Raw genomic sequence first — 25,373 nt, 5'->3', positions numbered from 1 at the left:
GAGACTGGAAAGGCTGAGCCCTGGCCCTGTGAGTTTTCTCCGTTTTCCTCCAGAAATACTTTCATAGAGAAGTCTGAACCAATTTAAAAACATCCATAGTCTAGCTCCCTTTGGAAGAAAAATGACAGAGACTGATACTACAGAATATGCCCTTCCACAAAAGTAAGACACTGTCGCTGAATTAAAACAAATATTGCAACAGAATCACAAATTCAGATTTAGTTTCTGTAAGAAGTAAAAAGTAGCCTTCAACTATATGCCTAGAAAAAGTTTGCCAGAGGTGGCTATGGTGACAGTTATGCAAATGTGTGATAAAAAGGCAAGTAAATCTTACTCTGTGTATCAGTTACAAAGATTAACACAGACATGGCACTTTCTGCAGTTTCATGGTATTTCTGGAGAGAAACTGAAAGACTGCTGGATCTGCCCAGCTCCCCTACCAGATGTGTCAAAGCCTCTGCAGGCTTATGGTTTTGTTTTGCAGGTAGACTCCCCTCCTGGACCATAATTCAGTCCAGCTCATGACTGCAACAGATATAGAAGAATCCTACTCCAGAGGTGCTGCTTTGCATCTTTAGCTGCTTCAATCTACTCCATCACAGACATAACCAAACTAATCCCCCTTACGGCCATCAGGAATGTGTTCTCTGCAATCTGAATTCTATGACCAGTCACCCAGGCTGGATTCCTCTCCCATACCAGTAACTCATTCAAATAAACTAACAAATAAGAAACAATGCAGGAGGTTTCGTATTTTATTTTTAAGAGTCAAAAAGGAGGAAGTGAAGCCTTCTCAACGTACCGTGTTGTTTGTTATACCACGTAAAAGACCAGCATCTTTAATGTAGTCTTTACAAACTAGGTGTTAATATTTAATCTCTCTCAGAATTAACATTCAGTTGTATGAAATGATTCAGTTTTATTTTGACTGCTGGTAAACTAGAAGCTACAGGGGTTTTCCTCTGCTTTTATGAAGCTCCTTTGAAATTGGCTGCATTGAAAAGAATAGGTAGAAGAGCTCTCATTTGTGATTCAGTATAATGGATAAGCTAGAGGACAAAGCAGAATTTTAAGAGTTATTATCATAAGCCTCTAAAAATCCATTTCCTTAATTGTAAATTTTAAATCAAGCTCAAAAATTATCTATTTTTAGTGATTTTAAACTGAACCCACTATGCTGCAAAAGCTAGCATTATTTTAAAAGTCAGAGAACTAAAAAGACAATTGTACTTAATAGTATCTTTTTAATAAAACTTTTTACTTATCTTCCAAATTAAATATACTTTTAATCCCCACCATTACATTTCAGAGCTGACATCTTCTCAGGCAGAAGTCTTCAGCTTCCTTTATCTGGAAGATAATTAGCACTGAGGCCACCAGTGCAATCTACCTCACACCAGGACTTCATAGCTTTCAGATTTGGGTACTATCACATCCAAACTACTGCATGTATTTTAGACATGGTAAGCATGACAGGGGATGTAGTACTCACATGGGTTTTCAATTAACTTTCTACCAGCTGCTGTAAGCAAGATAACACCTAACCCAGTGCTAAGTCTGCCAGAACATAGTTTTTAGAGAAGTTTCAATGAGTGAATCAGCGGTCAGCTTGCACAGGTTCAGGATTAAGGCTCAGGTGGTCACAGCATTTTTTTTAATTATTTTTTAAAAATCTGACAGCAGCATCTCAAAAGTGAGGCTTACTGTTTTGTCAATTCATGACCTACGTAGCAGAGTATAAACCAGCCATCTTCTGCTCTAACTTTTCAGTAGTGCACTTCAAAACCAACTCTAGTCAAGGTACTTTTTCCAAAAACCAAAGCAGAATAAGCAGTAAACCCACTAAAATTACAAGTTCAAAAGGTATAGTTTGTAAGACTAACAAAAGTTAATATGCTTCACTCCAACACTATTGCAAAAAAGGGACCACTTCAGGTGGAAAATAAAAAGCTTTTTACTTACCACTTGAGGACAAGCAATAACAAGAAAACCCAAAGTGTCTACCTTGAGTACTACATAAAGCAAATCTGTGGTCACAATTCAGTCCCAAAGTAAACTAGACCAGAGGGAGCAGACAGTGCAAACGAGCTTCCTTTTCTTATGTTAAAAATCCTAAAATTTCGAAGTTCAGGTTACCGCTGACTGGCAGATTACTGATGTCTGTAATGCAAGCACCCTGTGACAACACCATGACTTAAACATAAGCCTAAATACTAAGGCATCCAAAAAACACAACCAAAGAGACAGGTTTTCCGAAAGTACTAAGAAATGCTTCCACGAACAGGTTAATGATATTCTAATATTAAGTTAAAGCACTGCACAAATACCGAGCACTTTTCAAAAGGTCTGTGCCCATAAGCATCATACAGCTGTAGCATTCATTTTACAATGCAACCATCTTTACAAGTACGTACTATCCTGTTACAAACACAGATTGAACTAAGACAAAACAGGAAACGAGCTGACTTCAGAATAAAAGCAGATTCAAGAACAGAACTCATGCTTCCAAAACCAAAAAATAAAATCTAACATTACCACTGGACCATCCCAGGGATGGTCTGAAACACAGCACTGCTAAATGCAAAAGACAAACCTCCACTTACACCTAACACCAATACACCACAGGAAGCAAGTGAACAGGACAGCCAAACATAAACACTAACATAGAGACATAAAACCCTTGAGCTCAGAGATGATGGGTTTAAATCTTTCACAATCTTGTTTTCAGCATTCTAAGACTCAGTCCATCAATTAATCACAAGCTGATACCGTATACATCTCACAACTGTTACATACACTTACTCTGCAGAGCAGCAATGCCTGTGATTCTCAACAGAGAAAGTATTGAGAGAACTGAAAGGAATAGCTGCAACCATTTTGAAATGTGAAGCATTCCAAGGCAAAATCCCAAACTTCTTCAGTAAAGCCAAGTGAAAAGGGTAGGTGCCATGCAATCTAAGGAGAAACTTGTGTTACAGCATACTGCACTGAAATTGCTGCCATGCACAAGAGACCACAAAGAGGCTGCACCAAGAAAAAGCATTACAAAGTTATTGTATTCTACCAATTAACTTTGAAGCAGTGCATGAAAGAATAAGTGACTTAGAAGGTTCAAGAACTCCATCTTAGTTTTTCCAAACCACTGGAGGAAACTTAAACTGGATGGTGTTCCTAAACAGTCAAAATTAATCCCTTCTGTATGAAGAAATTGTACTTTTAATCAAACAGCACCTGTTTTTGAAAGCCATCTCATTCCATTGCCCATTTGATGCCTAGTATTTGCTAGAATTAATAACCGTTCCTGTTGTTAGGTGGTTTGTGCTATTTTGGCCAAAATTGGAAGTTTAAAGAAATTTGCTGCCCTCGATGATCCATTACTTCTAGTGAGTAGGTTTTGTACATCGATACAAATTACATAGTAAAGAATGATGTAAAATTTTTCAGAGCTACCTAATAAGCGGGTTTTCAAGAGAAAAGAAACTCACTTTAGCAGCACAAATAAGAGGAAATTCTGAATATACAATACATAATAGGAAGAACTTAAATTGGATCCACAGTAAAGAGAATGATCCATTTTGTGTATTAAAAATGAAGTTGGATGCATGAAATTGCATTTAAAAAGAAGCTGGATGTAGTGTTATTTCAAAAAAACCCCCCATGTTCTACATATTGAAACAGGTAAAAACTATCAGGCTTAGGTCAAGTGTAAGGAGGTGACAATTTTTTACATCTGGAACTGGAAATGCCAATCCAGCTGTATACTTGGACTAAGATCATGAACCTATACAGTTCAGCCATCAGCCTATTCAAACACTGGTGTCTGGCTATCTGCTTACAACTACAGAAAACTTTACTGATGAATTCTGCCTTCTGCTGACTCATCTTGTGTGTTTTTGTGTTCTGAGTTTCTCTTTCTACAAAGAAAGTGCAGCGCTGCCCTTCAATGCTGCATTTTGTCTAGCTCTGACAAGATCCAGCTGCAAGGATGTGAAGGCAGAAGAGAGACTATCCAAAACACTGGATCTTCAGCAAATTTACAGTGGTAAAATACTTCATTACAGAACCCTGGAGTGAACTTGTCTGTGTATAACACCATGAGAAGGACCGCACTTTTCTGAGTAAGATCATCTAAGGCAAGCATGTGGGTACAGATTTGCCACTAGCAGCTATGCTACCATAACTGCATTCTTAACTTGAGCTAGGTAATTTAAATGTTAAAGAAGATTAACAGGGATTAAAATAGAAGGTGAAGTTTGGCAGATCAACATAAAACCTATGGGTATCCACAGGAAGGAATTCAAACTCAACTCCAGATTGTCCTAATTTTATTTGACTTGGTTAACCAATTTTGAAGCACTTTTTTACAGTTTACATAATTTAAAGGAGAACACTGTGTCCTATAAATATAAATCAACATTTTTTAATAACTCAAGACATCACAACAAAGCCAGACTTCAAAATAAATTGTCTGTTTAGTTATCTGGATCAAGAAGGAACATACATGGGGAAGGAAGAAACAGCATTAACAAGAAAACACTGTTTAGTTCTAAACTGAGTTTGTGCTTCTACACCAAAAACACAACACTGAAGTAACAAGAACTCTGCAAAGAACTTGAAAAGGTACATAATTTCTGTAGTCCCAAAACCAAAGTACATATTTATTTCTTCTTCTACCTGTTATTTTGTTTGGTTCTATGAAATTATCATTAATGGTAGAGGGACAAATGTAAGATACACTAACTTTGCTGCAAATATGAATTCTGTTGTAGCAGTTTGTTAGATTGTTGGCTTGGGTTAAGTTGAATCGGTCTTCCTGCATGCTGAACAAGAGCAAATGTTCTCAATTTATTTAATAATCAATGCATTTGTTAGTACAAAGCAGATGGTGTTCAGCAAGAAGGCATTAAGTGATCATTTGAAAACACCATGCTTTTTTTTTTTTTTTAAACACTAAGCCACCCTAAAGACTTTTGTGAAGGCCAGATGTTCAAAACTGGTGCAGATAAAAAAACGCACATCCATGACTTACGCATGAAATTACCCAGAGCCTGACAGGTGTTAACATATGCCAATCATTACTTGCATGCTCTTGCCATGACATACAAAAATGAAGTCATCTTTCACTAAACTTTGAAAATCCAGTCTTAGCTACAAATTAACTTTACTTCACTCAATTTAACAGAAGGCATTAATCCATCTTTCAGTTTTTGGTTGATGACTAAAATTGAGAGATTTTAACACCAATTATTCAAATCTTGAAAGCAATTATATTTGTTCTCAAAATAAGCAAAAAATCTTGTTCAGAATGCATTTTTAAAATTATTAAATGTTTTTCTGTATATTTATGTTCACTACAGGTTATTTTTTAAAGCAATCTCAGAACTTAAAACTTTAGAAAACTTTTTTTTTTATTTTTAGAGTGTTACTTTAGGCCTAGACCAAAAAAAATTATGTACTAAGGCAAAGATGGAGTTAAGAGTCAGCCTCTGAATGCTTCTTAAAAAATAGGTGCTTCAAATACAGCTTTAGAAAAGCAATTAAATATCATGTTTTCAATCACACTGAAGAAAACATCTGCAAAGAAAAAAGGCCCTCATCCTTAAGATTGAAGAAAGAGGTGGTAGGAAAAAAAAAAGCACTGTTTTCCCAAGTTGCCCAAATCACACACAGACACAAGAAGGTTACAAATGCCATTCATGAAAGAATGCACCACAAACATCAGCATTTATTCATTTTGAATTTTTTTTTTTTTTTTTAGCAAATGACAAAAGACTCAGCTCACTGGCTTCACTTCTGTTTACCTTTTGCTTACATTACACATTGAAACATTTGTCAAAACTTACTAAGTTGTCTGCATTCATGCACAACTAGAAAACATCCTTAATTTATTTAAACCAGAAATGCATTACCAGAAATGTAATAACATTGTTCACTACTAAACATTTAAAAAAAGTTGAAATTATTAAAAAGGTTATCCTGGAAATGTTAACTTCACAGCAGACTTAAACTACTAATTGGCTCACATTTCAAATTGGAAAAAGCAAGATTCATGCTAGTGTTAGTGTACATCTTGCCCTAGCACTACTGAAGGATCATGGTTCACCTTGATCATATATAATAAAAAGAAAAGTGCATACAGAAATTTACAACAATTTTAAGGACAAAAAAATGGTCCAATTGATGTGGTCCCAACAATTAACTCAAAAGTCTATGACAAATACGAGCTTCGGTGAGCTATTTATACTACTTAAGTACGGATATACAGAAAGTTGAGTTCATCTGAAATCTTCAAAAAATGTTCCTGTCAATCCTCAAATGGTGGCTGTTATAGCTTAAAATTTCTGTTAAATGCGTGCGTTGAATTACTTGTTATCCAAGCGTAGCAGCTGCTCCTTACCATTTATTGTTAGCGACCTTAACTGGCCATCTTCTTCAACTTCTACTCTCTCTTGTCCATTCTCAACAATTCTGTAGGACAAAAACACAGCCATTTTAAAGCTCTGTAAGCAGTTTGAAAACACACACCAGACCCAGGCTTTTAGATAATGAACCGTAACAGAGCACTGTCTGTTTAATGCAACTGTAGTTGGCAAGCTTTTGCATTTAACAGCGCAGAAGCTGTAACTAGTAACCATCTGCATTCCCCCACTGATATTGCTTATTTATAGCAGGAAAATTGCTTTCAGATTTTGAATCCCCCAGTTTGTAGAGTTCACAGTTACAGCTGTCACCTCATACACTGTACTGACGCTAACACACTATTATCTAGAACTAAATGTCTTTTGACAGATCAACTGTACAATCTTGACACTGCATTTAGTACCTACCCATTTGTTAAACACGTAACATTCTAGACCCAATCACAATTTTGCATGATGTAAGGCACGCAAGACAGTCTTTAATCCACTTTTAATTTGATCAGAGCAATTCATTTGGAGACCTACTGTATATCAAGTTTATGACCACCACATACATTGCAAAATTTAAGTACCCCTGACTGGAAGGAGACTGAAAAGCTTTGTGGGTTTGGGCTTTTTTGTTTGTTTTCGAAATGGGAAGATAAGGAATGTTTAAATTGTTTTTAGAACATTTAATTTATGTCTAAATTTTAACTGTCTGGGAATTCTCCCCTCATGATTCAAATGAGGAAACCACGTGGATGAACAGAGATTTTTCTGGAGATCAGACTTATTGAAGAGAACATATCCATATTAAAAACAGAGGGCACAGCTTCCTGCCTGAAGCAAAATATTACTCAGAGAAGATTTTCATTGGGTATGCTGGGATATGAATCTTCTTTAGACTTAGCTACTCTGTGAACAAGCATTCTACAAAGTAGCAGAACTTCTAGGAAAACTAGTTTGCTATCTCTAGGATGTGGCTAAGCACATTTCTTGCTTCTCCCCTCCTCTTTCTAGGAAGATATGACAGCAGCATACCTGATTTAGTCTATTTTTAAGTATTACAACAAACATAGTGCCTTATCTTCTTTTGCATAAACACCACCTTTGACCTCTCTCACCTGGTACAATTCCCGCAAAAGTGGGCAGTTTTCAGTTTTTTCTGGAATACACCCCCAGAAAAATATCATGACCACACCAGAGTGTGATGACAAAAGCTGCATTTAAGTGGTCAAGATGACAGGATCTGTCCAGCACAACAGGACACAGAAGAACCTTGCATTTTGTAATATGGAACACAAGTTACCAGACAAAAAATTGTTCTCCCTTGCTCTTCCATAGATTTTTATTAAGTACCGAAATTAGATTTAAGTACTTATTTGGTACTACTACTGATCACAATGTTCCATGTTAGAGAGTACTCTATAGCTAACTAATATTTGGGTTTCCCAAATGCAGTGATTTCCCCATCACAAGAATGAAACAGTGAAAAGTTACACTGCATATAGTACTTAAAAATTCACTTTCCAACAGACAGGAAATTTTCTCCAAAGCAGGTTTCAGTTGCTTATTTCACTTAACAGATACAAGAAAATTACTTTTTACATAAAAACTTCACTCAAACACTGCCTAGGAAAGCAAATGAGAGCAGATGTTTGGGAAAAGTGTTTCATGTTTCATAATGTCTGCAAAATTAAAAGTCCTCCCAATCCCCAAAGTTAAAAGCTTCACAATCAATAGGAACCAAGCAAACTTTTCCCTTCCAGAAGCTCAAGCTGACTTGTCAGACAGTAGTCAAGGACCGTAATACAAGATGTATCTCACTACACCGGAGGTTCTGAAGGCCTGGAAGAGCTCCATTGCCAGGTCCCTTCCAAGCAGCAAACAAGTTCCAACCTTCATTTTTTATCAGGGCAGTTCTGAAAGCATCTTACAACAACTGAACCCTCCTCAACTATCAGGAATTTAGATAAAAACACCACCTTCACATGCTACAGATTTAGGTAACTCAGTAATGCCAAAAAGTGTCAGATTTTCATCTTTTCAATTTTTTTTTAAAGCAGAGAAATCCAAGTAATGTGATGACCACAACACCAAAAGTAAAAAATACATATACGCACATGTATCACTGTATTTATGTGTGTATATATATATGCATGTATTTATAGCTATGTATGTCTCTGCATAGTTTCATAAAAGTATATTTATATCACTTACCTCTTTGTAGTAATTTTTCTGCCATTAACTATTTTAGTTGAGGTTGATACCGATTTGAAGTTACCCATCCCACTGCCACCAAATGACGTAGAGGAGAATGAAGTAAGGCCTCCATGTCCCAAAGAACCAAATGAAGTAAAGCCTATTGAGAAAGAAGGTATTTGACCGAAAATTTCTTTTTGCATGACTGTGGGATCCAAATTTATCATCCACTCGATCTACATCCTGGCTTCAGGATGCCCTTAGTTGGTTGCATCAACACAGCATCAGTGATCAGATGGCATTAAACACCAGTGTGAGAATAAAAACATGGCTCCAGCCCCATCAATTTCTCCCATGTAGACACCCCCATAGTTCAAATTCCAAATGCACAGCACTGCCCAGAAACCATTTGTCACCTCCTCCCCCAAAGAAAAGGCATTCAAGCCTGTCTGCTGAACTCAACCTTGTATCATTCTTTCCACTCAAGGTAAAGCTAGTAACTGCAATGAATCTGATTTTTTGCTTTAATGTAGATGTTGGGATATCCTGAGTTAACAGACAGATCAAGTTTTGTATCACTAACATCCCAACTAATATGCAGAATCTTAACACTTGAAAGGATGCAGAGTATCAGCAATCCTCAGCAACCTCTGAGATACAGAGATCAGCATTCAAACTGACTGCCCCAGAGCTGACATTAAGCAGTACCATGGGTTTTAGACACACACTTTTCCACTGTGTTTTCAGGACCTTAAATAAAAGCCATCAGACTCCCCCAACACCTAAAATCAAACAGAACAAAACCAATTCTAAAGCTATAAAGAAACCAAAATTAATAAAATAAATAAAATAAATAAATAAATAAAAAGTTCAACCTCTTGGAGGTCTATTTACTTTTCATGAACTTTTAGGTACACCAAACATACTTTCAGACTTTACAGAGAGCAGCTTGACTTTAAAAAAACAATCTCAATTTCCTGAAAGAAGGCAACTTTTATATTTATCTGCTTCTTTTACTGAGATTTTTTGTGAACCAGAACTACATTCTTTGTTAAATGTTGTGATATTTACCTGTGTCAAATGAAGAAAAACCACTTCCAAAAGCAGGAAATCCACCAAAGGCAGAGAAAAATGATCCACCACCTCTGCTTCTGCTTCCCCTTGGACCCCGCCTGCCCCCGAAGAAGTCCTCAAAAGGGTCTTCTGCAAAACAGAACACAACATTTAAAAGGTCAGTATTACCGAGTGATTCTGTATGTAATCATTAGCAGTTCTTCATGGAAAAAAAAATAAATCCTGTTACATGTTAGATTCTTCCTTTGAAATATTTGATGCTCCTAAACTGAATAGTCCACCAAAAAGGCAATTCCTATGATCCTTCTGGACTAAAGTCTGTCTCACTTTTGAGCCTAAAAATAATTATAAAGATTACTTCATAAAAAGTAAACACTCTTACATTTTTCAATATAACAGAAGTGGCAAGAGCTACAGAAATAGTTATTTCCACCATGTGCTCATACAGCACAAGATACTGGAGGTATGACAAAGAATGCAAAGAATATTTATTAGAAGCTGTGTCCAGTCAGTTAGCATTCGATAGATTTAATGCTCTTCAGATGCATAATCATGATCTCTATACACCAAGTCACCATAAGGCAAACCCTTCAGTTCTACAGAACTCCCTTTTTGTCAGACTAAGGTCTTCCAAAGTGTAGAATAGAATAGCACTAAAGACAAACTCTTAGAATTTGAATTCAACAAATCTTAAAATACTGCACACAGGTACCTGAACTTTCTAGCTTATTTCTATTCAAGATTTATTGTTGATCACTGTGAGAAGGTCTCTGGAAAGTAACTTCCAGATATGTTATATCAATTATTGAAATAGAAAAACAGCAGCCAGGGATTGATGACTCATAATCTTAAAGTTCTCAAAGTGTTTATTTTAGCACTTGCCACATTAGGTACTTCAAACATGTATTCTGATGCACATTTAGGCAGCAAAGTTTACATGGTGTCCCAAAGAGACACTTGGTCCCTACCAAGCAGGAGGGAGGGATAGAGAAAAAGTGTCATGGATAAAGACATTTCAAATTCAAGTCCAACTGTTATGTCACTCAGAACAGCAATTGTTCCATCCCCATCAGGAAGGCAATAGTCTCTTTCAAAGAAAAAAAAAAAAAAGGGGGGGGGGGGCAGGGGGGATGTGAACTGGACACACATAGAAACAATCCTTATTTACTTTATCACATTTTCCTAAAAAACAGTTATTACTAGCATTATCTGAAAACTGCTTTTTACTAGTGCTCTTACAGCAAAGAACAACATATGATTGCAATCATGTAACATTGTAATGGATACTCAATACACATTAAAATCAGAAAAGTTTAGAAACTTCAACTACTCATCAATCACAACTCTCCCAGAATGAGAGCTGTACAGTACCAACTACTTTACCAAGTTTTACAAGTGGGGACTCAATATTGAAAGATAAGTCTGAAACACTGCTCAGAATAAGCTCTTACTGAGAATTGCAGAAGCTGGTGATAGCAGCAGTAGAAGTATGAAAGCAAGGAAAGACTCTTATAATTGCATGACTGTTCAGAACTACAAATTGACAAAGAGAAGGTCAGAAACACAGTATTTACTCCACCTTTGTACCCCCACAAAAATCCAAGCTGATTTATGATAAGTCACCAAGTTAATATAATAGTGACAGTATTAAAGCAATCAATATGGTACTTGGAAAAAAAAATTCATTACCATCTGGTTTATGTGCAATTACTTAACAAAAGTGAAACGTCACAATGTATTTATGCTCAAAGGCAGCCACTGAGGTTCAGGCACATACTCCCATAAGCAAAGACATAAAATGCCAAGAACAAAAAGATAACCCTATCTTTCCACAGTTATTGAATAAAACAAGTCAGTGCCAAACTTTTATCTTACATACGCTAGACAATCAAGTGCTAAGATTTTTTTTTTCTACCTCAGATGCTTTTTTGTTTTGTGCTCTTTTTTTTAACGTAGAACAAGTTTTTCTTTAACATAAAGATGACCTGTTATTACCTTTAAAACAACAGAAATTAAACCAACATTTAGGCATGGAAATACGGGAACCTACTACCAAAGTTACTATTTCCAAAACAAGCCCTATGTCCATTTTGAAAAAAGGCGATTTTTTTGGTCAGACTAGTGTATCAGATAGCAAGTAAAAGAAAGCAAAAAAACCCCACTGCAATTAGTTGTTTTGTAGTCCAATTTATTCTCGCTAGAGTGACTCATAAGTTAGTTATGAAGGTCATTCACTCACGTGTACAAACGATCTATATTATATTACTCCCACTGTTAAGCTTTCTATTTATAGTTCAATTTTTCTTGTTACCTGGAGTTCAAATAAAAACAAAGCAACCTAACATGTAAGCTTTAAGTTTTTAAGCCCCCACAATATATCAGGCTGTTCTTCAAATGAATCTCTCATCCTCAGCACAACAGAAGCAGAAACGCAAAGGTTTTTACGGGAGGATCACAAAGTCTCCCAGAGATAGATTCCTGCTATCGACCCAGCTTCTAAATGGATTATTGCCTACTCCTAACCACACAGAAGCCTAACCAAGCCTTGACTTATTAGCCTTTGGCAACCCTACACACCAAAGAAAGAGGTCAGCACTCCGTATTAGCAAATGTTCTAGCTTCAGGTGATTTCTGTTAGCAGCCCTGCTAATAATCCTCCAGAGCCCTTCCAGTAATTCGAACCAGTAAGACACCCGAACCAGTAAGACACCCGAACCAGTAAGACACCCGAACCAGTAAGACATTCAGACTGTGGAATCTCAGCAAGATGGATTATGCAGAGACAGGAAAATGGGTAGAACTTCTCTGGGGGAGTATTTCTTACTATGCTGACAGTCATCAAGGTACAGCACGCAGGTAAAACAAATACCAACAACACAGAGGAGGGAAGGCATCAGGAGGCTTCTGCACTATCATTTGTTGTTTCTACCACCAAATACACATTAATATAGCAACCTCACAACTACTTAGATCCTGTTTATGCTGTTAGTCCCTAAATCAGGATGATTAATAGTACTGCTCAGCAAAATAATAACATTTCAGGCTGGTAGGTCTATTTTTGTGATTTAGTAGAACCTTTCCATGAACGATAACTTTTTAACAGAGATGGCTTTTTCCAAACAGTTCAAATGCAGTGAATATCACAATATGATCATATTGGGTTTTTTATTTTTATGATAGTTATTTTGGTGCTTACAATCCATGTAATTTTCTTATTGAATGTTAAGAGGCATATCAGATAAACAAAACTAAGCAGTATAACACCCCACAAGTGAAGGCCTTTTTAAGAAAGGGAAAATACTCTATAAATACTATACAACTTAAAGGCTTCAGAAAACTAAAATGCAAGATTACTGTCACCTCAGAGTATTACTAAATACTACTTGGAGATAAATTTACAGTTTATTCTAATCTGGGTATTACCAGAAGATTATGGGAGTATCAGATTCACTTTCAATAAAAATGTTGGTGTATAAGTCTAACACAAAACCTGTGGTGCTATCAAAACAGCAAAGAGAAGAGAGACCAAAGTCAGGGAGACAGACTTCTAATCTATCAACAAGAGCAAAGGACATGAAGTTTTTTGGGGAAAAAGAAAATGCGTGAGGAAAGAACTCATAGTAGCCTGTTACCAAAGAGAGACAAAATGAAGGACTTCAGAACACTAGCTGTTACTTGGTAGGAAGACCGCAGTTAACAAAGCAAAAAGTTAAAGTTGGAACACAAAATGCCCAGCAACACTAAAGACTGTACTCTAACAAACCCATCTGAAAATAATTACATTAGAGGCAATGTTTCCAAAAGAACTTTATTTAGAAAAATCTTTGATAATTCAAATGCAGCAACTGTCTTGCTCCTCTGGGTAAAACATTAAACCTGCTCACTGCAAACCACAGAATCCTACCTTGCTTTTCTATGGTCACAGCAAAAAAATATTACCTCTAAACAAGTCATATTTATTATAGTTATCTCACTGCAGTTCAAAATAAGGTAGGTCATGATCCCTCCCACTTTCAGGAGTCCTCAGCTGTAACACAGAAACAGGATTTTCTCCCTTCAGCAGTATAAGCCAATTGCAGGATACTACTTAGAAGATGTGATTGCTCCCCTTTCCTACCTTGTGATCATGGAACCAAATGACAAGTTGCCTTAATTCACTGATCCAAAAGACAACACTGAATGTTAGTACTGTGAGCTTTCTGTTGTATCTGCGAGCTAATCTGACTCAAGACGTATTAGCAAAGACTGGCATGTCTGAAAGAAACTGGACAGGAAAGCACCATATGATAGGGGAAGGGAGGAAAGGAGTCAAAACCCAGAATATCTACATTTGAAGCAGTCCATGATTCATAGAATCACAGACTGGTTTGGGTTGGAAGGGACCTTAAAGACCATCTAGTCCCACACCCCCTGCCATGGGCCAGGACACCTTCCACTAGCCCAGGTTGCTCAAAGCCCCGTCCAACCTGGCCTTGAACACTGCCAGGGAGTGGCAGCCACAGCCTCTCTGGGCAACCTGTGCCAGTGTCTCACCATCCTCATAGTAAAGAATTTCTTCCTTATATCTAATCTAAATCTACCCTATTTTAGTTTAAACCCATCATCCCTCGTCCTATCCCTACACTTCCTGATGAAAAGTCTCTCCCCATCTTTCCTCTAGGGCCCCTTTAAGTACTGGAAGGCCACTAAAAGGTCTCCCTGGAGCCTTCTCTTTATCAGACTGAAAAACCCCAACTCTCTCAGTTTTTCTTCATAGGGGAGGTGCTCCAGCCCCCTGATCATCTTTGTGGCCTCCTCTGGACTCACTCGAGCAGGTCCATGTCCTTAGTATCTTGGGGGCCCCAGAGCTAGATGCAGTCCTCCAGGTGGGGTCTCACAAGAGTGGAGCAGAGGGGGAGAATCACCTCCCTCGACCTGCGGGCCACACTTCTCTTGATGCAGCCCAGGACACAGCTGGCTTTCTGGGCTGCGAGCACACATTGCTGGCCCATAGTCAGTTTTCCATCCACTAATACCCTCAAGTCCTTCTCCACAGGGCTGCTCTCAATCCACTCATCACCCAGCCTGTATTTGTTCTTGGGATTACCCTAACCCATGTGCAGACCTTGCACTTGGTCTTGTTGAACTTCATGAGGTCCGCACAGGCCCACCTCTCAAGTTCAGTTAAACTTAATGAAATTCATTAAATCAGTCTAAGGCATTAGCTGAAATCACAATACACTCTAAACGAAAAGTGCCACACCTTCTATCGCAGTCACTTCTACCATGACAATTGTACCCTGGCAGCTGTTGGGGAAACCAGATTAGGAACTGATCAGCTGAAAAATGTGAAATGTGAAAAATCTTAAAATGTGTCCTGTGTTGGGGAATCCACCACATCCCTGGAAGATTATTCCAATGGCTGATTGTTCTCACTGTGAAAAATTTTCAACTGCGTCCAATCAGAATCTCCCCAGGAGTAACTTGTTCCCAATACCAATCATCTTTTCCATGTGGCTCCTTGTAAAAACGAAGTCTCCATCTTCTTTGTAGCCACCCTTTAAATACTGGAACACGGTGATGAGGTCTCCCCTAAGCCTTCTCTTCTCAGAGCTGAACAAACCCAGTTCTCTCAGCCTTTCCTCACATGCCAGGCTTCCCAGTCCTTTGATCATCTTTCTGTCCCTCCTGTGGACCTTCTCCAGCCTCTCCACATAATTTTGTAAAGCAGGGACCAAAACCAGACACAGTATTCCAGGTGTGGCCTGACAAGCAGGTTTGTCAAGCACAATTTGCCCTTGGTGAATCTGTGTGGCTTTCCCCAATCATGTGCTTCATTTGACTTGTGACAGACCCAGAAGCATTTGTTCCAGAACTTCCCCAGGGACTGAAGCCCTTCTTGTAGATGGGAGTGACATTAAGACTTCTTTCAGTCTTCTGGGATGTCCTGCAATCTCCACAGTTTCCCAAAGATTATGGAGAGCAGCCTTGCAACAACATCAGCCATCTCTCTTAACACCCTCATGTGGATAATGTCGGGGTGCATTGATTTGTAGGGGTCAAGCTCCTGTAACAGTTCACATACCAACCCTTCACTGATGGTGGGTCCATGTTTACATCCACATAGGAGGCAGTCAAACTCAACAGCATTGAGTACTGCAGTCTGCAGTGTTTCTGTACGCAAAGGCTGCCTGCCATTTTTTTTTTTTTTTTATCAAAAGCGTACTGTCAGTGACTTCATAGATCATGCTACAAGAGAGTCTGAAACATGGGTCCGAATAATGTGTTTACACAAAGAGTAATATATGATACATAAAATAAAATACAATTCTTGGAGTAGGTGTTTCTATACTATCTCCTACTTGAAAGAAGTTTCAAAGATGCACTTTTGCAGTAAATACAGAGAACCACAGCTCTGGAGTGTACCCAGGCACAAAAAGTATCATCAGAACTCAACAGGCCACAGTAACCTGTAAGGACTTCTGCATGGGAATTATTTTCTTCCTTAACTGCAAAGTAAGCATACTGTTGATACCACTTACTCAGAAGAGACACTAAGATGCTGTTGCAAGCACTGTTGATTCACCTGCCTAGTGTTTCAGCACAGTCCTTTGTAATTGCTCACTTCCACAAATCAGACATCAAACACATTTGCCCCACTGTTTACCATCAGAAGCATTTGAAAGCCTTTCTAATGATATACAGCAGAGACCCTGGTATTAGTAACTTTCTAGAAAAAGACTTAAAACATTACCTTTGAAAGACATCTATACCATAATTACAAAGATCCTAGAGTACATTAAGTCCAACTCTAATCAGTATGTCATGTTTATCAAATTAACACCCAAGTGTTCAGGCACACCTTAAAAATGGAGAATCATCCACTATGGAAGTAGAAGGGATTATCAGTGAGGAAACGCATTGAAAGACGAAGTGGATATCACAAGAGTGTAACATTACCCAGTATGACCTGCTCTCCTTGTGCTATGTTCAGCGTTTGTCCTCTGACCAATTTAACCAACTAGCCATCCAAGAAAACCAAACCAAACCATATTCTTGGGAACTAACAACCTGAACTGCCTTGGAATGCCACAGACAAACTTCCTCTTTGGCCAGTGTGCTATCAAACAGCTTCTCAATGTATCTAATCGGACATCACTCAAGGACTGAAGTTTTAAGACAGACAGGGGAATTTGCAGCAAGGCCTCCTCCCCTTCAGCAACAGAAGCTATATATTAGCTTAGCTACCCATGGAACCACAGCATTACCTGTTTGTGTTTGATACTGCTGTCTGGATGAGACAACTCTTGTTTCTTTCAAAAACCTCCTCTGAACTTATCAAGGTATTTCTGAAAAATTCACAGTAGTGACATTTGGACAGTGGATAATTATGACGTAAGACTGGTACTTACTAAATACAACTGTACACATTCATACCAAAACAATGAACGTACACGGAAACCTCTGAGCACTTTTCACAAACTGCACCAAAAGCTGCAAGTTTATGTCAGCAAAAAGATTAAAGAGGACAATGTTGTACAAGACAGCTTTAATTTAAAGCCACCTCCATTTTCAGTTTTAAGAATGCGTTTGCGTAATTTTGCATTAGAAGACTTAAACATCATAATTATCAGAAATGGGATTACATGTGAATTAAAACTATGAGCTGACTCTTATGCAAATTTTTTGCCCAAGCAAGACAACTTTCTGTCCTTGAGACAAAAAAGGTTGATAAAGCTATCCCATTCCTGAACAACATACTTAAACACAGATCATGTAAAATAGAGATTGCAATGATTATTGCACATAGATTTTCCTCTTTGTCAGCTGAAGACTCTTTTAGTCTGGATGCTCAAGTAACTCACTATATTTTTCCAGAATGCTCATGCTTCATTTTATGTAATCAGTATCACAGTAGCCTATCTACATTAATACCGTTGTTTGACGGAACCAAACAACTGCCTAGTTGACATTCTCTGTGACAAATATTTATATCTAGCTAGACATATAAAGGTGTTAAATTTAATTTTACCTTCGGTTTCCAACAGCATAGATTTTTAAATACCACATACACCAGGTAACCAGAATTCTCAACTGAAAACTCCACAGAATGGATATGGGTTTGTATGTACCATCTGGCATTAAATTTAGGTTAAAATACATCATGAATTCTACTTCTCAAAAACATTTAAGAGATTTATAAAATACCATCTCAGAAGGCCCACTGAGAACATTAAGTGTTAAGGAACTATAGCAAAACTGTCAAGATTATAATCTATATTGAAAGAGACTACACAACGAGACTTCTCTCAGACATCTAAGTCTAGAGAGGGCATCCATCTGGAGTAATTTATCATGTTGCATTATTAACTCATTCTAGCACAGAGAAAAGCATGGTTCTTTCTGGGATTCAGTTAAATAGACATACAGGCATCTAAAGTTGCTTGAAATGCCCTGAAACATCCTATCAAGCTTCTAGATGCTGCTGCTAGCAGACAGTGGTCTGCTGTAGGCCCTGAGTTGTCTTTTCTAGCCCATACAGAAATTAGGCATCTCAAACACACTAAACCATCTCAAGTTTCACCAGATGTGTTTATGAAACTCAGTGTATATAAAAGATGACAACTACTTAAGGAGTTGTTTGAACTACTAGACTGTCTGCTGGATAACGTTACGCTCTTGTAATATCTACCCCCTCTTTCAATATAATTCCTCACTGATAATTCCTTCCAACATATAGCCCGTGCGTGAAGTGAGAATCTGAAAAGCCTAAAACTAAGTCAATTCTTTAACAACCCAGAATCAATCAAGCACTTTTGCCTACACCAAAACACATCAGTTTGTTCCTTGCAATGCTTCAAGCATCAGTCCTTAAATTAATCAATACATCTCCATTACCAGTGGTAACACTGTGATCCTTCCATCACTATGGACTGTTAAAATACAGCAGAACAACATCCTTGAAAAGTTTACAAGTAAAATATGAACAAAACACTGCATGGAACACAAATCAACTCAAGGCAAGCACCATATATAAATTGAGTAGGATATACTTCAAGTATAAAACAAACTTAATGAAAAGAGAAATCAATCTCTATCTTAACAATAAACAGTTCTAATGTCAAAGGACAGTCAAAGACTAGAAGAAACATATGGTACAGAGTGCTGAATACCACTTAGACACTGATATTCCAGGACAGTACTCTGCAATACAAAAAGTAGTACTGCATAGGAAGCATTACCTTTTCTTTTCTTGCTGTTATATGGATTACCATCTACCTGTATGTCCAAGAGACTGAAAACTCACTGAAAGAACTCACGAGGGAAAAGCTGATTCTGCTTTTCTGACGTCACAGAAAATGAGCCCACATGGCTCAAAAGTAAAGAGTTAACCACCTGTCATGTTATCAGATCGAGTTTTAAAACTAGCCTTCATGCACTCTTATTTTTACAAAGTGTTTGCCTGAAATTCAGCGAAGAGAAATAGGTGCAACACACAACACTAGCTTTGCTTCAGAGCTGTCTTCAACAGTATTATAAATTTACATTTTAAATGTTTGAAGTGACTTAGTTAAAAATCACCACAGAAGTCTTCATACATTCTCATTTCTACAGATTAATAAAGATGCCTCTGTTTATAAAGAAAACCTTCTGTAACTGCAATAGCAGTGCAACATAGCTCAGTGGAGTTTAACAGAACTCATAGCACAATTTTAGATATTCTTCACATCCATAAATTTACAAGGACTATGCATCTGAATGCTGAGCTTTACATATTCAGTGGCAATCAGGATATGGAGTCCCACCTGCATTCTGTGGGCTACACTACATGTCACTTCAAACTGTATGAAAGGTACAAACATTTCAAACTATTTATTAAATTTTCATATTTGATTCCACCAGTGTACATTTTTAGAAAGCATGACCTCAGTCCTTATTCAGTTGCTTATAAAACCAATTATAACCTGAATAGGTCCTTAAAAAGTCACTAGTTCCACAGAAAATTCATCAACAAGTTGAAAATTCCTCATTTTTAGAAGACAAATTCCCTTATTCTTCAGGACACAAGCTGTCCCACCAGTGTTTCAACACAGCGGATTCTACAAAGGCCCTAGTTCACCAATACAAATATTCACGTTACATACACAATTCTACTCCTTGCTTTTGGCATTATTAAATGCACCATATTCAGCTGAAAGCACCCATATTTTCAAGTTGTATTATCCTAAACATTCACATAAATGCAAAGATTGTTGGATACACTTTTTATAGAAAGCTGTGGAAAAATTGGTTTTGAGTTGCACTTCCCCATAACAGAGAATGTCTTGGGCATTTTAAAGCAAAAACAAAACAAAAAAGTGCTCACTTCGAAGCCTTTTGACAGAAAAATATTACAAGGGCTTTTACTCGAAATCCAAAGCTCAACACAGGTTTTAGAACTCTGGTCACTGACACTGCAACTATCCATATAAAGTGGAAGCAGCTTTAAACAATTAGTTTTCATCAACTGGAATATACGTAACACTGCTGACAGTGCCAGAACCTCACTCTGCAAGAAGTGAAGCCTGTGTAACATTACTCTTATCTTAAAGCTGACAATGACAGTGATCAATACATGAAGTAGATAACCTGATTTTGAATAAATAAATTCAGGTATTAAACAGGGGCAGAATGTTTTTTGGAAGCATGTCTCGATGTCCCTGGTGCAGAGATAAGTCCACTGTTTCGACAGGGTAAGATGTATCACTATTCCTCTACAGGAGGGGCTAAAGTAGCGGCAATACCCAAGGAAAACTTGGCAGCAGTGGCATCTCCATTTGATAAGCTAGATAGCTCTATGCATTATGTTGTACAGCCTTCCCTTTAAGGAATCCAAAAGGTAAGTCCTCGGGTCCTTTTTAAGCCCATGACTATTTAACATGCAGAACAACTTCATGGCTTTAAGGTTAGTCATGAACAGTGACATTTTCATAGACAGCAAAAGTTAATCTTTTGCTAGTGCTGATGAAATACAATCAAAATCAAACAGACCTTATGTCAGTCTCCCAGTAGCTAGAACATGCCTTACCTATACAATTTACTATACAGATATTTGATTAAGAACCAACTATTTTCAAGTATCTTAGATTTTTTTAAAAATAAGAAGAGCGCTAAACACTCTCTCCCAGTTCCACCTCACTAGCTTCCTACTCGACGTCTTGCTCAGATTTTCCTAGTTTTTCTACCACTCAGTCACAAAATGGTTGAGGTTGGCAGAGACCTCTGAAGGTCATCTGGTCCAATCCCCTGCTCAGGCAAGGCCACCTACAGCTGGTTGTCCAGGATCACATCCAGATGGCTTCTGAGTATCTCCAAACATGGAGATTCCAGAATCTCTCCAGGCAACCTGCTCCAATACTCAGTCACGCTCACAGTGAAAAAGTGTTACCCTAACTTCAGGCAGAACCTGCTGCGATTCCATTTGTGCCCACTGTCTCTTGCCCGGCCACTGGGCACCACTGACAACAGCCTAGCTCCACCTTTTTTTACACCCTCCCTTCACATGGATGTTGATGAGACCCTCACCGTGAGCTTTCTCTATACCGAAAAATTCCAGCAATTCTCTCAGCCTTTTCCTCATGTAAGAGAAGCTCCAGTCCCTTGTCTCAGTGGTCCTTCACTGGACTCTATCCAGTAGCTGTTTCTTGTACTGGGGAGCCTAGAACGGGACATAGTACTCCAAATGTGGCCTAACCAGTGCTGAGATCACTTATCTCCACTAAACTGAAATCCTCGACTAGTATTCCTTAAGATTCTTCTTCTTCTTCTACTGCCGGCAGTTCAGTCCTCACTTCACTCATCAGTACTCTGCTAGATGCGCCCTCCAATCTGCCCTTCACTACTTCTGCTGATTTCCCACTGGATGTAATTGCTCAAGTTCTGCTGCTTATCCTCTACCAGATTCTTCCTCTAGCTACTCATCTAATGCATCAACTAACTTTCTACTGAATTCAACCTCTAGCCCTTCAACCCCCTTTCTAATCCTTTATTACAGTCATCCAACAACTGATGATCCCTGAAGAGCAAACTAAAGATGTAATTAAAATCCAAGCTGAACTAGCCCCTTAATGCTGTCAAAGATAAAAAAATATATCTAAAAATATTAAAACATCTACATACATTATTGTAGAGATTAATCAATATCAAGGTACTGAATAGGAAGAGAGCTTTGTTTTTCAAGTACATCTCTTGCAGTTTTCATTATGGGACTCTAAATACTGTCACAGGATGTGTTCCACTTTATAGGTCACCATTTTATGCAGTACAACATAAACAGAGAAGTAGAGTAAGAAATCCAGCACCTCTGAAAAGACCTTCAATCCACTAGAGCAACATCACAAGCCTAAAGACTATCAGCACTCCAGTAAAAAGATCAGACAACTTCATCACGTAATTGATTCCTTTAACTAAATGAAGCATCCAGGCTTCAAGAACTATTTGTCTGAGCCTTTAGGGGCTCTATCCCCCAAGCAAACATGACATGAATTTGGAAGAGTGTCTAGATTATGTATGCAGCTGTTCTTATTTTGATACAAGAAAGTTATTCCTGCTATGATACCAGTTCACACTGAGAGCTATGTTGTAACAGTTAACCCGTGCAATTCAGAAGCTCTCAAAGCTACATTAAATATTTACAGATCAAAAAGAGATCAAATTCAAAAGACTAAGTCTGCCTAGACAGATTCTCAAGAGGGAATTCCAGTGTATAGTTTTTCTGTTGAATGTTAGTTCTTTCCAAACTACAGAGACACTGCAACCTTGATTTAATAGTGGGTTGGTTTTTTTTAAACCGGGTCTTCCAACAAAACATGAACTGGCAAGCTGTATCTGTTCTGTACTATCAAATCAACCAAGAAGAAACAGGTAGGAAACAAGCATTTTAAATATAATACAAAATACCAAGGTTTATTTCCAGTCTTCAGAGCTACTTCTAACAAAGATGCATTAGCTATGTTTCTTTTGTAAGTGTAAAGTTTTAGCCATACTTTAGATACACATAACTAAAACCAGTGGATTACTTACCAAAGAAGTCAAAAGAAAAGGGGTCCCTTCCATCAAAAAACTCCCTAAAGACATCTTCTGGGTTACGGAATGTAAATCCAAATCCAAACGGATTATCATGATGATTTCCACCTGAAAAAAGAAGTTACATTTCCATTACTGTCACACATTCCTTCTCACAAGAATGTTCACGCTTGTGTGGTATTTGAGTCATTTAAAAATATAAAAATATTTCTACAATTTCTCTTTCAGTTATGACTCGTTAAGTACACATCATACTTTTTATAATTAATTCTCTTTTCTCTGTTTCCAGATATCAGTAGTACCTTTTGCAACAACTGAAAAAAATGTCAAAACAATTGTAATTTCAATTTTCAGATTACATTTTAGGCCTTAGTATAGGCATTTTCAGATTCCCATCTTAAAAAGAAAGCTTAAGAAAATAGATTCCAGAATAGAGAAAGCAAAGAAATTTTAAGTTATCAACATACCTCCACCTCCATTTATTAAACCTTCTTTTCCATATCTGTCATAGATGTCACGTTTTTTAGCTACAAGGAGAAGTTGCACATCATGTCAGTAAATAGGCACATTGCATTTGACAAAAAAACCCAAAAAGACTAACTGGTATTCCCAGCCTAACATCTTCTCAAAGCTAGTTTATTTAAGGAAGTTCTGGCATGTAACTGATGAAAATTTTTGCTGAGTATTGACGAAGCAATTCAGGTTCAGAAAGAACAGGTACTGAACTGCAGACTTTTTACAGTTCAGTTCATTATTTAGTTGTAGAAGCTCAGACCCTGCTGCATCAGAAAAAAAATTCTTCACAAGGAAGCTTGGCTTTGAGAAGAACACTGCAGTCTTTATCTTTACACAGGTACCATGGAAAGCTTTAGCTTGTAAAGGTCCTCTAGAATTCAACCTTCTCCTCCAAACAAGTCTAACCTCAAAGTTGGTTAAGAAAACCCCTGACCTCATCAATCTCCAAGGAAAGAAGATTCCACAGTCTCTCCGGAACACAGTCCCAGTGCTCAAGCATTCTCATTGTAAGCATTCTCTTCCTACTAACCATCTGGAATTTCCCTTGTTGCAAACCTCAACCGTTGCCTCTTTTCCTTTTCTTGCACAAGACCAAGCCCATTGTGACAGTTATGAGAATGGAAGGACAATGTTTGTATGAGTGACTGCAAAACCTCTCAATTTAATTACAGCCACTTCTAGTGTAATAAAGGGGAATGAAGTGATGTTAAAAAAATGCTGTGGAAGGATTTTACTCAAACTGCTTGCTCTCTATTATTTTAGAAGGCATGGAATGGCTATTTCTTAATTTCATTGCAGACCAGCCTTCCAGTATCTGTGAGAAAGGGAAAAAAAGAAATAAACTCTACATTACTACAGAAGATCAGACTGAACTTTTGCTACTGGAAGGGAACCTAGAGGCAGATAGCTTATTTTGCTTGCACTGGTGTGAAAGCATCAAGCCAAAACCCAGCCAGGGCATCTCATTTTAGACTTTTAATATTAACATGCTATTCCCAGTGGAATCTCTTCAGAGAATGATGTTTTTGAAATTTAAATAGATCACTGAAAGAACATGCAGTTACCTCAAACAGCTGCTGACAAGTAAAATAATTTTGACAGGAATTAAAATTTTATATACCGGTCATCATCTCCAAATAATGGAAACTTGCAATAGGTTCCCACACACACATTCCCACAAAGCTTGGAACATTACCCATGCTGCCTTTCTAGAAAGCAATTTTTAAAGAAAGGAGGTTAACCTACCCACCAATGTAAAAAGATTGAAGCAGTAAGGCAGACAAACTGTCAGAAGGAGCAGGAAACAGCGAGAAAGACCTGAGGGTTCACAAAGCCTGAAGTTCATCTTGAAAAATATAACGTTCTTGAAACCACAAGGGAAGTGTGTTCTATGATCACCCAATTTCAGTATTCCTTGCTTATGTAACCCTTACAAAACTATTCTTCTGCCAAAAATCTATCTTCATTCAAGCCTGTAATGGTGTCAGAAAATTTCATTAAGTCTGCAGAACAGCTGATTGCCTCTCAACCACAGGCTCAGGATTCAGATAACAATCATTTGTGCATCAGAGTTAAGACACCAGTAACTTCGGATTTGGTCTAGATCCAAAACCAGGCAGCATTTTTAGATGTTCTAAAATTCTAGCAGCATACTGTTTCTGAAGAATTTAAAAGATCTGTATAACAACCAAACTAGTATCCTATTTTTATCTTGCTCAAAAAATTTGCCCAAGAAGGTTAATTTACTCTCAAAGACAAGTATACAATGAACTGCCCATAAATTATGTTCTGCTTCTGCCATGTCAATTAAGTATCAAAACCGAACAATGAAACAGGGTGTGCAAGACTGCAGCTTCATAAACCAGGCCAAATTCTGAAAGGTAATCTAGATGCCGCTAGTGCTTTAAATATAGCCTTCCCATGCTCACTAGCCTCAGGTGAAATCAAGGACACTTCAGAAATAGCAGAGACAGCTGCAGTCAATTACAGGGGAAAATAATCAAACTTTGTTATGATTCAGACTGCTTTTGCCAGAACACTAGCAAGTTAATGATAATTTTCAAGCAAAAAAGATACCTATAAGCAGAACTATAAGCAGAATTCCTGCACCACATGTCAGGCTAAGCAACTGTTTCAGAA

General features: G+C 37.7%; 1 protein-coding gene across 5 annotated transcripts in view; it reads right to left on the bottom strand.

The window, feature by feature from the left end:
- DNAJB6 (DnaJ heat shock protein family (Hsp40) member B6) overlaps nt 1–25,373 on the bottom strand; it is a 63,914-nt gene that overhangs the window by 26,618 nt on the left and 11,923 nt on the right. For 4 of the 5 annotated variants that reach the window (XM_074899927.1, XM_074899929.1, XM_074899926.1 and 1 more), the window contains exons 4-8: nt 23,186–23,245; nt 22,716–22,826; nt 9,672–9,803; nt 8,619–8,760; nt 6,398–6,468 (exon numbers count right to left, since the gene is read on the bottom strand). In XM_074899927.1, the coding sequence (XP_074756028.1) occupies nt 6,398–6,468; nt 8,619–8,760; nt 9,672–9,803; nt 22,716–22,826; nt 23,186–23,245 (516 nt within the window). Of the gene's footprint in view, nt 1–5,693; nt 6,469–8,618; nt 8,761–9,671; nt 9,804–22,715; nt 22,827–23,185; nt 23,246–25,373 lie in introns of those variants that run through there. The other variant, XM_074899930.1, reaches the window with a different exon arrangement.

The sequence above is a fragment of the Athene noctua genome, chromosome 2 (assembly GCF_965140245.1).
Source record: "Athene noctua chromosome 2, bAthNoc1.hap1.1, whole genome shotgun sequence".
NCBI classification, from domain to species: Eukaryota; Metazoa; Chordata; class Aves; order Strigiformes; family Strigidae; genus Athene; species Athene noctua.
This window is presented reverse-complemented; position numbering and strand designations above follow the sequence as displayed.